This window comes from Fukomys damarensis, unplaced genomic scaffold, assembly GCF_012274545.1.
Source record: "Fukomys damarensis isolate Sample0158 unplaced genomic scaffold, DMR_v1.0_HiC HiC_scaffold_19, whole genome shotgun sequence".
Lineage (NCBI taxonomy): Eukaryota > Metazoa > Chordata > Mammalia > Rodentia > Bathyergidae > Fukomys > Fukomys damarensis.
The window spans coordinates 63,156,752-63,171,622 of NW_022900931.1; the positions used below are offsets into that span (position 1 = coordinate 63,156,752).

Consider the following 14,871-nt stretch of genomic DNA (forward strand, 5'->3'; position numbering starts at 1 on the left):
CCCCCCGCCCGCCCCTCCCCAAACACCCCCGCCCCTCCCAGCTCGGACTCCACCCACCAGCCCCGCCTTAGATCCCCTGTCTAATTTGAGGTCAGCCTCCAGCCTGGAGCTTTCCCGCCCCACACCTGGCTCCTGCTAGCCTAAACCCAGCACTGCCACTGCAACCCTTCCTCCAACCTTTGAGTCTCTCACTTCACCCCACCTGGCCCCATTATATCTCCGCACAGCCAGCCAATTCTACTTAATTAATATAGGTCTGACCCCCATATCCTCTAGCTTTAGTCCCAAACTGTAACTCGGGATCTCACCACCACCATCCCTTTTTTTTTGTTGTTGTTGTTTGTTTTCTTTTCTTTTCTCTTTTGTTTTCTGAGACAAGGTCTCATTCTGTAGATCAGCCTGGCCTTGGACTCACTATGGAGCCCAGGTTGGCTTTGAACTCGAGGCAGTCTTGCCTCAGCCTCCCAAGTTCGAGTGCTGAGAATATAGACGTGCGCCACCATACCGGGCTTTCACCCCTTCTAGGATATGCCCTTAGGCCCGCCTCTTTGCTCACTCCTGGGGGGTCCCTCGTCCCATACTTAAAAATCTACCCCTCTACTTCTAGCCCTGCCTGTGGCCCCGCCCACTTAGACTATCTGCCCCGCCCCTTGCTCTAGACCCCGCCCCCGGGCTCCAGCCCGCTCGCTTACCAGGGTATCCTTGTTGCTGTAATGAACCACCCAACCTTCACGCAGTGTGGTGCTGGATTTCCGTGTTGTGTGTCGCACTGACTGCACCACCCTCATCAAGGGAATGTAGCCCAGGGAGCTGCAGAGGGAAGAAGTGGTGACAAGTCAGGCGGAAAATGGTCCTGCCTGGAGCCACAAGGGGCACCTCTGGGTTCAAGCCCCTGTACAGGAAAAATCCTCAGTGGCAAGGAGGTGTCACTTTCCAGGTTTCCCAAGAAGGGGACTCTGGAGTGGGTGTCTTCCACAAAGAGCTGGGTTCCTAGCCAGGCGTGAAGGTGCACACCTGTAATCCCAGAACTCTGAGAGGCTGAGGTGGGAGAATTGCAAGTTTGAGCCTAGCCTGGGCAATTTAGGGAGGCTCTGCCCCAAAATAAAAAATAAAAAAGGCTGGAGATGTACATTAGTGTGAAGGCCATCGGTCAATCCCCAGTACAAAAACAAAAAAGTTTAAAATTTAATAAAAGGCCATAGTGGTGCATGCCTATAACTCTGACACTCAGGAGGCTGGGGCAGGAAGATCTCAAGGTGGGAGGCCAGCCTGGGCTACATAAATTTGAGGGCTGCCTGAGGTAGACAGTGAAACCCTTTCTCAAAAGAAAGAAATGAAAAGAAAAAATTGATGCTTTTATTTTTTAATTTCTAATTTTAAATTATTTATTTAGACTTTTTGAGAAAGGGTCTTATTATGTAGTCCAGGCTGGCTTTGAGCTCTCTTTGTAGCCTGAGCTAGCTTTGGACTTGCAGCCATCCTCCTGCCTCAGCCTTCCCAGTGCTGGGACTGTAGGTATGCACCGCCATGCCTGGCTGCGGTGCTGATAAAGGTTGGCCTCAACAGCGGGAAAATTTACAACTATAAAATGAAGCCAGCCTATTGTAGCAATGGGGGATGGCCTTTCCCAGGGCTTCTTGGGGGATCTCATGGGTACCTCTGAGCCTTGCCTCCCTCGCCCTCCTCCTCCTCGCTGGCGTGAAGGGCATTTTCCGAGTGGGAGCCTGGGATGACACCGGAGTCGTCTGACTCATCCATGAGGAGGGCGGTCTTGTCGGAATCACTGAAATCGGTGGCCTCCTCCATCGGCACATCTGGGGGACAGGGGCATCAGAAGCACCTCCCCCAGCTTCTGCCCCGTCCCTTCCCTCTCAGGCCCTCTGTACCTCTTACCTCCATTGATGAGGGTCTCCCCAAGACAGTCATTAGGGACGCGGGTGGCGCAGCGTTTGTGGCAATTAAACTTGCAGTCTGGAAGGAGGACAGGGAACAAGGGACGGTAGGCAGAAGAGGGGTTGCTTCAATTAGAGCAGTCTGGGTTTGTCGCTGTTGCTTTTCATTGGTACGAGTAACATTTTGGCTGGGATAATTCCTGCTTGTGGGGGTTGTTCTTGCAGTATAGGGTGTTCAGCAGCATCCTAGATGCCAGCAGCACCATCCTGTTATGACAATGTTTCCAACCAATGCCAAAATTGCCCTTGGTTGGAAACCAGTGATCTAGAGCTTCATGATTCTAAGCACTAGAACATTGTACAGCAAAGATTCTAGAGTAAGCTGAAAATCTTCAGGGAGGGGTTACTAGGGATCAAACCCACGTACATCCTACCACTGAGCTACGTCCCCAGCCCTTTTTAAAATTATTTTATTTTGAAACAGGGTCTCACTAAGCTAACTTGAACTTGCAATCCTCTTGTCTTCAGCCTCTCAGAGTGCTATGATTACAGGTGTGCATCACCACACCTGGCTAAAAACCATTTTTGTTTGTTTTGGTTTTTGAAATAAGGTCTCACTATGTACATAGTTCAGGCTGGTCTTGAATTCCCTATGTAGCCAAGGCTTGCCTTGAGTTCATACTGATTCCCCTGCCTCAGCCTTCTGAGTGCTGAAATTACAGGTGCACAACACCATGCCTGGCTCTGAAAACTTTTTTTTTTTTTTTGGTACCAGGGATCGAACTCGGGTCCTTGTGCTTGCGAGGCAGGCGGCAGAACCACTGATAAATCCCTGTTTTTTGTTTGTTTTGGTTTTTGAAATAAGGTCTCACTATGTACATAGTTCAGGCTGGTCTTGAATTCCCTATGTAGCCAAGGCTTGCCTTGAGTTCATACTGATTCCCCTGCCTCAGCCTTCTGAGTGCTGAAATTACAGGTGCACAACACCATGCCTGGCTCTGAAAACTTTTTTTTTTTTTTTGGTACCAGGGATCGAACTCGGGTCCTTGTGCTTGCGAGGCAGGCGGCAGAACCACTGAGCTAAATCCCTGGTCTGAAAACTTATAATTTGAAGGATCTGTGATTCTAGATTTCCAAGGCCTAAGTTTGAAATCCAGTCTTCTAGAACACTATCAATCTATGATTCTAGATGGGGGGGGTTACTGGGGATTGAACTCAGGACCTTGTGCTTGCAAGGCAGGCAGTGGCACCACTGGGCTAAATCTCCAACCCCGATTCTAGATTTCTAATGCTTCATGTCCAGCTTTTTAGGATTTGATATTTAAATTCTAAAATGTGGCAGTTCTACAGTTCTGTGATTCTAAACTTCTATGCCTCTAGAATCTGATGATTCTAAATTCTAGGAGGCTATGCAACTAGATTTTTATAACCTTGTGGTTCTTTAGCTCTAGCCTTCAAAGATCTTAGAATTTGTTTCATGTCCTGGGGGTCCACATTTCTAGGAATCTAGGATTCAATGCTTCAAAGTCACAGGCCTCTAAACTTGTAAGGCTCTCCAGTGTAAGGCTTCTGGGTTTACATTATTCTCAAATTCTAATATTCTATCTCCTTTAAAAAATAAAACGGGGCCAGGGATTTAGCTCAGTGGTGCCACCACCTGCTTCGTAAGTGCAAGGTCCTGAGTTCAATCCCTGGAACCAAAATAAAATAAAATGCAATGAAATAGAGTCCTACTATTCTAAAAATCTATAGTAGCTCTAAGATTATGATTCACAGTTCTGTGGTTAAGCTGAATTCCATGGTTCCACAATTTTAGAATCCTCAGTTTATAATGATCTCTGATTCTAGAATGCTCCTCCACTTCTATACCTTAGGAATTCCCATGCCAGGTGTGTATGGCTCTAGATTTCCAAGGTTCTAGGTTTCCAGAATCGCCAAGGTTCTGGAACACCAGGATTCAAGGCAGAGCCTCGCCTTCTGAGGCTCTGTGCTCCTAAGGATCAGAATCCTGGGCTTCTCCAGCTCTTCCACAAGCCCAGAGGGGGCCCAGGGGAGGTTCAGACCCCCAGCTCCCACCAGCTGGCCCGCGAACCTTTGCACTGCAGGCCCTGGCGGAAGAGGCCCTTGAGGAGCTTCTTGCAAGCCTGGCAAACGGTGGGCCGTGTGTAGCTGTGGATGAGGAAGGTGTGCGGCACCTTGACCTTGGAGAGCAACATCTTGTCCAGCTCAATGGGGCGGCCCGTGTAGAATGAGGTGGAAGAGGAGGAGGATGACGACGAGGAGGGCGGACGGCGAGGCAGGAGCTCTGTGGTGCTGCGGCTCTGCGCAGGCAGAAGGGAAAGTTGAGCGCGTCGCTCCAGGCCTGGGCCCCGTGAGCCCCCGCCACGGACCTGCTCCCTGCCCAGGCCCTTACCAGCTCCTCAGCCGTGCAGGGCAGGGACTCAGAGCTGCCGAGGCGCACTGAGTGGCCACTGGCCAGAGACGTGGAGGACAGGCGCCGCTTGCGGGCCCCACTGCAGTTGTTAGGGATGCTGAAGGCACAGCGCTTGTGGTAGTTCAGCCCACAGCCTGCGGGGGGCGCCAGACGGTCAGAGACACAGCCCAGGCCTTCTTAGGCCTCCCCACCCTGCTGAAGCGTTCTCCGTAAAGCTCCCCACCAGGTCCTGCCTCATCATCCACAGCCCACTTCTCTCCAAAGGGAAGTCACTGATCCCAGGTCCTGTCCCTCATTGCTGCAGACACTGCATGAGGCTTTGCCCTTACCCTGTCCCTTCGCTGTCCAGCGCCAACCAGGGTCACCTCGAGGTCATCTCCACAGCTCCGCGCCAGCCCCACCTCTCTCCCTAGACATCAGCACTCCACACCGGGCCCTGCTCCCGCTTCCATCTCTGCCCTCACCCTCCTGACCTCCTGTCACTGAAACACACCCCAACCCCCGCCTGCTATTCGGTGATCGCAGTCCTAGCACGAAGTCGTGCTCCAGGTTGACTGGGGTGGACACTGATGGCCAGCTTTGTGTGTCAACTTGACGAGGCTAACATCCACTGCCACGCCAGCATTCCTGGGGGCTGCTGTGAAGGTGTTTTGCGGATGAGATTAAAATCTGCAATCAGCGGGCTGTGGCGAGGAGGACTGACCGAGTTAATCGCATTCAATCAACTGAGAGGCTTCCAAGAGGAATCCTCCCTGTGAATGGAGTCCTGTGTCTGGGAACTACTGCCTGCCTTCCTGGCTGACGTACTGCCCTGTGGATTCCGGATTTGGGAGCTGCCTGGCCCACCCCACACCCATAAACCAATTTCTTCAGATAAATATCTTCATAATTCTCTTCCACCGGTTCAGTCTCTGTACTTGACACCACACTGACACAACCAGCCCTTTTTCTGGTTCCCCATTACTTCTCCTACAAGCTCTCTCTGGGCTCCCTTCTCTGATTCCCACCTTGTAGGCTGCAGCTGACCTGAGCCCCGCCCCTTCCTGAAGCTCCGCCCCCGGCCTTCACCTCGGCCTCCAAGCCCCACCTCCTAGGCTCCACCCCTAGACCAGAACCCGCCCCGTCGCGCACCTCCACCATCTCGCCCCCGCCCCCTCACCGTCGCACTTGAGGCCTTGGCGCACCAGGCCAAACAGCATCTCCCCGCAGTGGTCGCAGAAGGCAGGTGCGCGGTAGGAGTGCACGGTGAGCGCGTGTGGCCGGATCTGGAAGTCCTCGAAGGTGGCGGAGGCTGCAAGCAGCAGGGGGAGATGCTGTTGCACACCTGCGTTCCCGGGTTTCTCACAGGCCTCCCATGTGCAAGCTGTGCTCTGTCCACCCTCCCTCCCCACACTATGTTGTGCCTACGCTCAAATTCCAGCTCTACCAATGGGCAAAACACCAACGTGCCTTCCCTTCCCCAGGCTGGGGCAGAGAGGAACGCAGGTGTAACTGTTTCATAGAGGGCTTCATTTCTGCCAGATGACAACAGTTCCTTCCAGAGGTCGGTGGCACTGTGATGTGTACTTTTAACACAACTGTTACTCTGAAAAGGCTCGTGATGCCAAGTTCTATGTTACCTACATTTTACCACAACTACAACTTTAAAGTCCCAAACTGGGGCTGTAGTTCAGTGGTGCAGCGCTTGACTAGCATGTGTGAGAGCCTGAGTTCCATCCCAGAACCGCAAAGACGAAAAAAGGAATAAATCCCAATCAAACAAAAAGATGCCTGGGTTCAACCTCGGAGTCTCTGATCTAACTGGTATAGGGCAGGTCCTGAACACCAACTCAAAAGCTCTGGGTGCCTCAGTTCACTGTCCTCAGCCCTAGGACACCCCACAGGGCAAAAGAGACAAAAGTCCCCACCTCAGGAAACAGAATGACAAGCAAAGCAAAGTATTCTTATTGAACAGTCACAGCTGGGTGTGGTGGCACACGCCTTACAGTCCCAGCACTTAGGAGGCTGAAGCAGGAGGATCAACACAAATTGGAGGACAACCTGGGCTGCATAGTTTGAACTACACAGCGAGACCCTGTCTCAAAAACAAAACAAAACAAAACAGTCACTCAGCCTAGCAGTTACTGTGCCAGACACTGCTCTAAGTACTATTAAATGTTTTCTCAGCTCTCCTAAAAGCCGTGTGGACTATATCTTGTGATTACCCCCATTTATTGCAAGAGAAAATTACAGCACAGACAGGCTAAGCAGCTGGCTCTTACATCACACAACTAGTCACAGAACTTGAATTTGAACCCAGGCCCTAGAATTCATGCCAGCAGTACCATACTGTCTTTCTGAAAATTACAAGAGACAGAGCCGGGGATTTAGCTTAGTGGTGCCGCTGCCTGCTTTACAAGTGCAAGGACCTGAGTTCAATCCCTGGTACCAAAAAAGAAAAGAAAATCACAAGTGACAAAATATACTGAAGCCAGGTGCCGTGCTATGTACCTGTAATCCCAGGTACTGATGAGCCTGAGGCAGGAAGGTCACAAGTTCAAGGCCAGCCTGGACAACGTAGCAAGACACTGTCTCAGAATAAAAAGGGCTGGGGGTATAGCTCTGTGGTAGAGCACTTGACTGGCATGAGCAAAACCCTGAGTTCAACCTGCAGTACTGAGAGAAAAAAAGAACAAGAAATGGCTGGGAAACTGAGCACGTGACATTACAGCAAAGACCCGAGGGTGGAAAGGGTCCATGCTGTGCAGCTAGCTAGGAAAGAACATGCCCAGCATCATAACACAACTTCCTCTTAGGTGACGCATGCCTGCAATCTCCGCACTTGGGGAGGCTGAGGTGGGGCTGTTGCTGTGAGCTCAAAGCCAACCTGGGCTACACAGTTAGCTCAAGGCAAGCCTCAACTACACAGTGAGGCACCGTCTCAAAACAAAACAAAACGATCAGCAACCTAGGATCTCCTCATAGCTTCTTTAAGGGTTAAATGGATTAAATGTGGAAAGCTCTTAAAACAGTGCCCTTACATGGAAAGTGTCCAGTAAATATTTGCTCTCTTTTTGTTTGTTTTGTTGTTGTTTCCGTGGTGCTGGGGATTGAATCAGGGCCCGGGACGGGCTAAAGGATCTTCCTACCACTGAGTTACACCCCCAGCCCCAAGCTCTCATTTATTTTAAGTTTCATTCTTGGACTATGGCGTCTCACATTCCACCCCCCCCATTTATTTCAGTTCAGTGTTAAGCTATTGCTCTTGCCATTATGCAACAGAGAGGGACTCTGTCCTGTGTGCCGAGGACTGTTTACATACTCCGGTTATGCTAAGCACTGTTGACACACTCAGGTTAAAGCCAGGGACAAGACAGTCTTGGGAAGATGGATAAGAAACACAAACATGTCAGGAAATTTCAGAAAACGCCTAGTGCTTTTAGAACAATCAATCAGCGTGATAACAGAATGCACGGAGAAAGCGATAACCCTCCATGGGATGGGTGATCGGGAAGGCCAGGAGGAGGAAACGACATTTGAACTGAGATCCAAATGGCCAGCAGAGTGCAAAGGGCTGAGGAGGGACGGAGCTTGTGTGTGAAAGGGACAGAGGGCAGCCGGACGGCTGGGATCTGACCTATCTGTGGTCTAAGCTGGATGGGATGGTGGCTTGAACCGGTGGGAGGGGCAGGAGGTAGATTCAGGGTGTGTTAATGAGAGGACTAGCAGGTGTGCGCAGGGATGGAGTGAGCAGGTGAAAGGAGAGCAATGAAGGCTGCACACCTGGGTGAACGGCAGTGCGATTCATTCACCCAGATGGAGACAGAAGAGGGAACCAAGGGCTGTGCCTTCAGCTGCAGGGGGGCTCCGTGGCGGAGCACTTGCCTAGCCTGTGCAAGCCCTGGGGTTGCACCCCAGCACTGTGAGAGCTCTGTCCCGTTAGGGCCACATCTCAGATTCCTATCAGATACCAAGTACTTTGCAACGGTCAGGTGCCAAGTGCTTCACAACTACACAAATAAGATTTAGGCTGAAAGGGGACCACGATGAGGACATTCAAGAGCTACCATCTTAGAAGAGGGTTTGTGATACCCGAATGTCACTCAAGGTGTAAATGGAAACCTCTCTGTCATTCACCCGCTGGAGCCTGTTTACTGTGCGCTGCAGTGTGCAGAGGGCGGGGGGACATGGCCATCAGGAGGCAGACACCCCACCCTTGGGAAGGGCTCCTCTCCCACTGAAAGCTTGCCTGTCTATGAAATGGCTAAGGCAAGTGCGTTAGGTTCTGGCTAAACTCTGGATTTTAGAGTCTGCCGGGAGCTTTTAAAACTATAGAGGATGAGGCTGGGGATGTAGCTCAGTGGCGCCACATCTGCCGTTTGATCCCCAGCACCAAAAGACAAAACAAAACAAAAAACTACAGAGGATGGGGTCTCATCTCATCTCCCAGACTCTGACTTCACTGAGTATTTCTGTGGGAGGAGGCACAAGCATCAAGACATCTGTAACTTTCTTTTTTTTTAATACTAGAGATCGAACCCAGGGCTTGAACCCTGTGCTCTCTCCCCAGCCATTTTTATCTTTTATTTTGACACAGGGTCTCACTAAATTGCCCAGGCTGGGCTCAAGCTTGTGATCCTCCTGCCTCAGCCCCCCCAAAGTGCTGGGATTACAAACCTGGCCACCATGGCCTGCTACATTTGTTAACTTTATATTCAAGTATAACTAAAAAGTACAACATATGTCCAGAAAATGGCACATAGCAGAAGTGCACAGCCTGATAAATTTCCACACTGTACAAACATGTTATCAGCATCCAAACTGGTGTAAATCAGTCTCTAAAGGCCCCTCACAGCAGGGCACGGTGCCACAGGCCTGTACCCTAGCAGCACATGCAAGGAGGCTGAGGCAGGAGAATCATGAGTTCCAGCCCAGCCTGGCCAACTTGGTGACTTAGTAAGACCCTGTCTCAAAGTAAAAAGTCAAACAGGGCTGGGGATGTAGCTCAGCACAAAGGACTTGGGTTCAACCCCCAATGCCGCAAAAATAATCCCCTCAGCCCTCCACCCAGTCTCCATTTTGGCCAAAAGACCCATTCTGCTAACACCACAGAATAATTACACCTGTCTTGGTGCTTCTATATGCCATCTTACAGTGCGGAGGCTGGCGTCTAGACCTCTCTCTCAGCATTATGTCCAGGAGATGCATTCACGTTGCTGTGGCCCATTCGTGCCCAGCGCTGGCATTCACAGTGCCACAGTGGGAACGGCCCCATACGGCTATCCCCTGGGCGATCTACTTCGCTCAGCTGAAACGCATCCCACCTCCTCCAGAGGCCCCCGCCCCGTCCAGGCCCCGCCCCGTCCAGGGCCCCGCCCCTAGGCTGGCCTCCCCCCCCCCGCCCCGTCCAGGCCCCGCCCCGTCCAGGGCCCCGCCCCTAGGCTGGCCTCCGCCTCTCACCCGACAGTACCACCTCCACCAGATCGCCCTCCTGGATGTCCCCAGCGGAGCGCACCAGCTGCAGGAGGTTGGCCGACGTGGGATCATGTTTGAAGAGCAGGATTTTGTCGTAAAGGCCATAGAAGCCACACTCCGGGAACTGAGGGGCGAGAGAGGGAGAGGGTGTCGGAAAAGCTCAGAGCTGCTTTTAGTACAGGGCTGGAACACACCCTCCCAAGAGCAGGGGTGGCTGTTTCCCCCATAGCCCCTTGCTTCTTGCCTGCCTCTCCCAACCCAGCTCGAGCAGAGCCGGAGGCCGGGGCCCTAGGTGTGCCGGGAGGGAGCCTCGGCCTGAGTCTGGTGGCTGCAAGGGGCGGCTCGGGCGCGCTGGGGTGGGGGATGGGGTTGGTGGCTCCAGGAGCTGGATTCCTCGAATTTTCCAGGGCTGGGTGCGGGGGGGGGCGCTGAGTGAGCACCCCTCCCTACTCGGCCACTACCCCCACCCCAGCTTCCTTCCTGGATCTATTGTAGCTACCTGGCTTGAGGCCCAGCACTGGTGCAGAGTTAGCTGGAAGGAGGGAATTTAGGACTCCTGGAGGAGGGGTGGGCTGGGTCTCAGAGATCTGGAGGTAGGGAGATTTGCCCCTCACTCCATGCTAAAAGGACCCAGGTGTCCGGACCCGGGTGGAGGGGCAGGAAATGAAACCTGGTAGAACAGAAAGTGAAACTGCTCAGGTGGGGCAGCGGCAAGGCAGACAGGCAGAGGCTCTAAAGCACCTGGACTAGGAGGGCAGAAAAATAAAAATGGGCTGAGGTCAGGCAGGCTGGCTGGGTATGTCAGCTGTTGGACAAACAATTTCACCCAGGGGGCGACGATATGCCCTCGTCCCAGCCTGATTTTCACGGAGAGGTTGAGTGGGGGTGGAAGTCACGCCTGATAGGTTTGGGGTGTTGGTGAGCAAAGTTCTCTGTTCTCCCTCAGCAGAAAATCAGTAAAGCCTTAACTTTGGTCACCTGAGAGGTCTTGCTCTGAACTTGTTTCCTCCTCCGTTAAATGGGGGAGTTGAACCAATTCCCAACTTCTCTCTGAAGCCCACAGGATTCATTTCCAGAGGTCAGAGAAAATTCTGGGATTTGGGTATTTTGAGGTTCCAACATGCTCACATAGAATTACTGTAGCGTCCAACATATTATCATTATACAAACCTAGATAAGCAGTAATCTAATATTTTTATGTTGTAGGAGCCTAACAAATTAGAATTCTGATATTTGAGTATCTTTGTATTAAAGGAGTTCAACCCAGCATCCACAAAATTCTAACATTTTAATGCTCTAGGATTCCTACAGCCTAGGAATCTAAACTTCCAACATTTTAAGGAGTTAGGGTTCTAGCATTTGCACACTAACATCAGAGGAATTCAATTAGCTAAGAGGCATATTTCAACTACCTAGGATTCAACAATTCTAACATGTTCGGTCTGGTATTCAAACACAGAAGTTTACAATTCTAACTTTAAACATGCATTCAGTTCAAGCATTCAGTTGCCACCTGCCACGATCCCAGGGACCCCTATCCTGGCAACTCTGACAGGGTGGTGAGGGCACTGTGATGATGAGGAGAGGGTGTAGAGTCCCCAGAGCTTCTGGGGGTGCATAAGAGGGTAGAAGAGGGCAGGGACTGCGGTGTGATACCTCACTTGCCCCTGGCAGCTTGTGCACGAGCCCACACCCACGAGTCACCCGATCACCCTGGCCAGTCCGGCTTCAGTTTCTACTGTTTCCACCAAATGGGAGGCCCAGGATGGGCCTGGAGGGGAGGTTCCCCCCATATCTGCTGTCCTTACCCGCCCCTCCCTCCCTACTCTACACCTAGCAGGCACCTCCCTTCCTCCCTTCCAGGCTGCAGAAACCAACAACATGCAAGGACATGTAATTTGGGGAGGCCTCTGCAGCACCCCACCCCTACAGGGCCTCCCTCAAATGGGTAGTGGGGTGAGGAGAAATTGGGGCCAGTGCCCCCAAGGAGCCCAGGTCCCCTCTCTCCCCTCCCGCAGGTCAGGCCCCAGGCCACCTGTGTCAGACCCTGTGTCAGGAGTCGTCCCCGAGCTGCATGAGGAGCCTGACGCCCTCACCTTTTGGTCCACGATGGAACAAGCCAGCTGCTTCACATGGGCCAACTCAGAGGCGGCGGGCAACAGCACGAACTCACGGGTCAGGCCGATCTGGATGTGGAAGGACACCCCGGGGGCCGGCAGCGGCAGTGGCGGCGACTGTAGCTCCAAGCTGCCGGCGGGGAGAGGGGACCCGGGCCTGGGAGAGCCAGGGAGCCCTGAGAGATGGGAGGGGGCGGCGGCCATGGAGGCAGTCCTGGACCCGCCGCCCGGCGCCCAGCCGAAATTCGGCTGCGGGAGCCCTGTGAACCCGAGTCCTAGAGCGGAGGAAGCCCGTGGGGCTGGTGGAAGGAGCACAGGGGTCCGAGGAGAGAAAGCTGGCAGGTTGAGAGACCGAGGATGGCGGGATCCTGGGAAACGAGAGAAAAGGACGCTAATGGATCCCACGCTCAGAATCAACGGATCACAGATCAGAAAGGAGAAAGTAGTGGTTTGGAAACCTAGCGACTGCGAGATTCCAAGAAATCAGAGAGGAAAATCTAGTAGGTCGGCTGCAGGGATCAAGAAACCCCGCGATCCACAGGCCCCTCGGAGAGAGAAGGGCAGAGCAGAGGGAACCAAGATTTCACGAAGCAGTGGACCCGAGGGAGTCGCCACCTTGGCGGCGGAGGGCTGGAGTCTCTGAGTTGGGTATTAAGTGAATCCAAGGGATCCTCCCGGCTGAGGGATGGGCAGAGAGCTCCCCAGGGCCGGGGTAGAAAGGAAGGAATCTCACGGGTCGCGGTAGTTGGAGAAAAGTTCGGTCGGAGACTGTGAGGCAGGGGGCGTCACCAGAGGCGGCGTGGGGTGGGGGGCAAAGGCGGTTGCACAGCGTGGGTGGCTCTTTTTCCCCCTTCAAAGTTTTAAGTCCGCGGCAGCGGCCCAGGAGGAAGTGTCCGGAGCGACTGCGCAGTGGACCAATCGGCGCGTCCCTTGGTGACGTCATGGAGGGGCGGTACCTACCGAGGGGCCGGGGGCGGAAGGAGAGGGCGGGCCCCGCGCCTCAGAGTTGGGGGCGGAACCCCTCCCAATCGGATGCGGGCCCCCCCCCCCGCGGTGGCAGATAGGTGTCAGGCTGACGAGTGGATTCCTCCCCAGCACAGCCAAGTCTGGGAAGTTAACTTTGTCTCCTGAACCCACAGCGAGGGAGCCAGCCTCGCCCACCCCAGGGTGCGAAGATAGGGTTAGAAGGCACTTGGTCCTCCAGGGAGAGGAGGGAGCTGTCTCGACTGGCCTGCATCCGGCGCCCACCGCAAGGGAGGGTCGGAAATAGGGTGTCTGGTCCAGCCTGCTTTCTGGGCTTGGCCTCCCCCATCTCAGGGCGTCAGGCCAGCCTAGAGCGGGTGCTGCAGATGAGAAAGGGGCGCCACACTTCGCCTCAGGTCTGCTCCGGAGCCCGGGCAAGGTGCCTGGAGCTGGCTGGAGGGCAAGTGTGGGGGTGGGGCTTCCTTCCCCGGCCCCCAGGGTCGCGGAGCTCGCGGAGCGCCAAAGGGCTGGGGTCCTGGAAGGGAGGACACACACACACCAACGTCCCTTCACAGATGTAGAACTCTCTCCTGGGGCGGTGTGCTTGCATCTGTGTGGCTTTCCCCTGGCCACTTCCTTCCTGTGAGCCTCAGTCTCCCCACTGTTAGATGGCACCGAGGACTGACCCCAGGGCTCTGTGGGACTGACGACTTGGTATCCGTGCACCTGGAACACAGCTCAAGTTCAGTAAATGGTAGCTGTCGTACTAGTGACTTGCAGAGAAGAGTTTGGGTGGGTTTGCTCATCAGTCTGTCTAATAGCAAGCATCTGCTGAGGACTTGAACGCCGGGCATTGTCTGGACATAGGCTCCCATTTAATTTACACATGGGGAGCCCAGGCCTCAAAGAGCAATGGCTTGCCCAGGATCTGCCCTTCCCAACAGGCGAAGGCCTAGGGTTGCATCCAAAGGCATCATGGCAGAGCACGGCCAACTGCCTTTCTTGGTTGGAGTGGGTGCTACAAAAGGACCCCCACACACAGTGTAGGGTTGCTGGGGGCTGCTGAGGTCGGTACAGTGTCGATTCTGTCACCACATCCGGGGGCTGGGTGGGGAAGGAAGTCTGAGGCTGGAGCGAAAACCCAAACCACCACCTGGGGAAGCTGCAGAGCCAGGGTGTGAGGAGAGCAAGGCCACGTGGGGCCCACAGCCCAGCTCCTGGCCATGTTACCTATGTCTAGATGGGCTGACGAGCACCACGATGAATGCCAACATGTCCCAAGCACAGCCCACACCACAGGCCTCCGTCCTTCAAGTGTTTTAGGGGGTGCCACGGGCCAGGAGAGGACATGGGCATCACTACCTTATGGAGGGGCTGGAAGGTGGAGGCCTCAGGGCAAACAGAGGACCAGGACACCGCTTCCCCTGACCCACGGATCCCAAGCAACCCCTCCTGCTCCCTCAGGCCCTGCATTTGCAGAGGTTGTGAGCACTGTGAAATGACAGTGCCCACTGAGCTCAGCTTGGCTTCTCATAGGCACACAGTAAACACGAACTACCAAAAAAGGAAGGGAGGGACTCTGCGCTCCCACAGGGGCCAGGACACCCATGTGTACTCCAGGGACCTCCCGACATGGCTAGGAGGCTGCTTTCCTTTCCTGCTCTGAGCGCCCGGGTGTGGGGTGCAGTGGGGAGGGCAAGGGCTCAGTTCTCAGCACCAGGCACCACAGGCCCAAGCGGGTCCTCAGCTGAACTGTTCCATCACACCATGGGCTGGCCAGATCTGCCCCTGGGGACAGTGCACTTGGGGACAGAAAGGAGGGGCACAGGAGATTCGGCCTTATGCCCAGCTTCCGCCCTTTTACCCACACCCACCCAAACTCTGGGCCCCTCTCTGCCCTCCCTCACCACAAAACCCCCAGCCCTATCATATCCCTTTCTCCTCCACCTCCACCCAACCAAGGTGGCAACTCCTCCCAAGAAGCCCCCATCCCCTCAACAGATGGCACGGG

The 14,871-nt window shown here is 54.0% G+C and overlaps 1 protein-coding gene across 4 annotated transcripts in view; it reads right to left on the minus strand.

The window, feature by feature from the left end:
- Prkd2 (protein kinase D2) overlaps positions 1-12,840 on the minus strand; it is a 28,988-nt gene extending 16,148 nt beyond the window's left edge. The window contains exons 1-9 of one of the 4 annotated variants that reach the window (XM_010640846.3): positions 12,631-12,840; positions 11,877-12,265; positions 9,766-9,904; positions 5,486-5,617; positions 4,306-4,460; positions 3,985-4,213; positions 1,894-1,971; positions 1,658-1,814; positions 693-810 (exon numbers count right to left, since the gene is read on the minus strand). In XM_010640846.3, the coding sequence (XP_010639148.1) occupies positions 693-810; positions 1,658-1,814; positions 1,894-1,971; positions 3,985-4,213; positions 4,306-4,460; positions 5,486-5,617; positions 9,766-9,904; positions 11,877-12,101 (1,233 nt within the window). In that variant the 5' untranslated portion in view covers positions 12,102-12,265; positions 12,631-12,840. Of the gene's footprint in view, positions 1-692; positions 811-1,657; positions 1,815-1,893; positions 1,972-3,984; positions 4,214-4,305; positions 4,461-5,485; positions 5,618-9,428; positions 9,633-9,765; positions 9,905-11,876 lie in introns of those variants that run through there. The other 3 variants (XM_010640845.3, XM_010640848.3, XM_010640847.3) reach the window with 3 other exon arrangements.
- Positions 12,841-14,871: the final 2,031 nt, after the last annotated feature.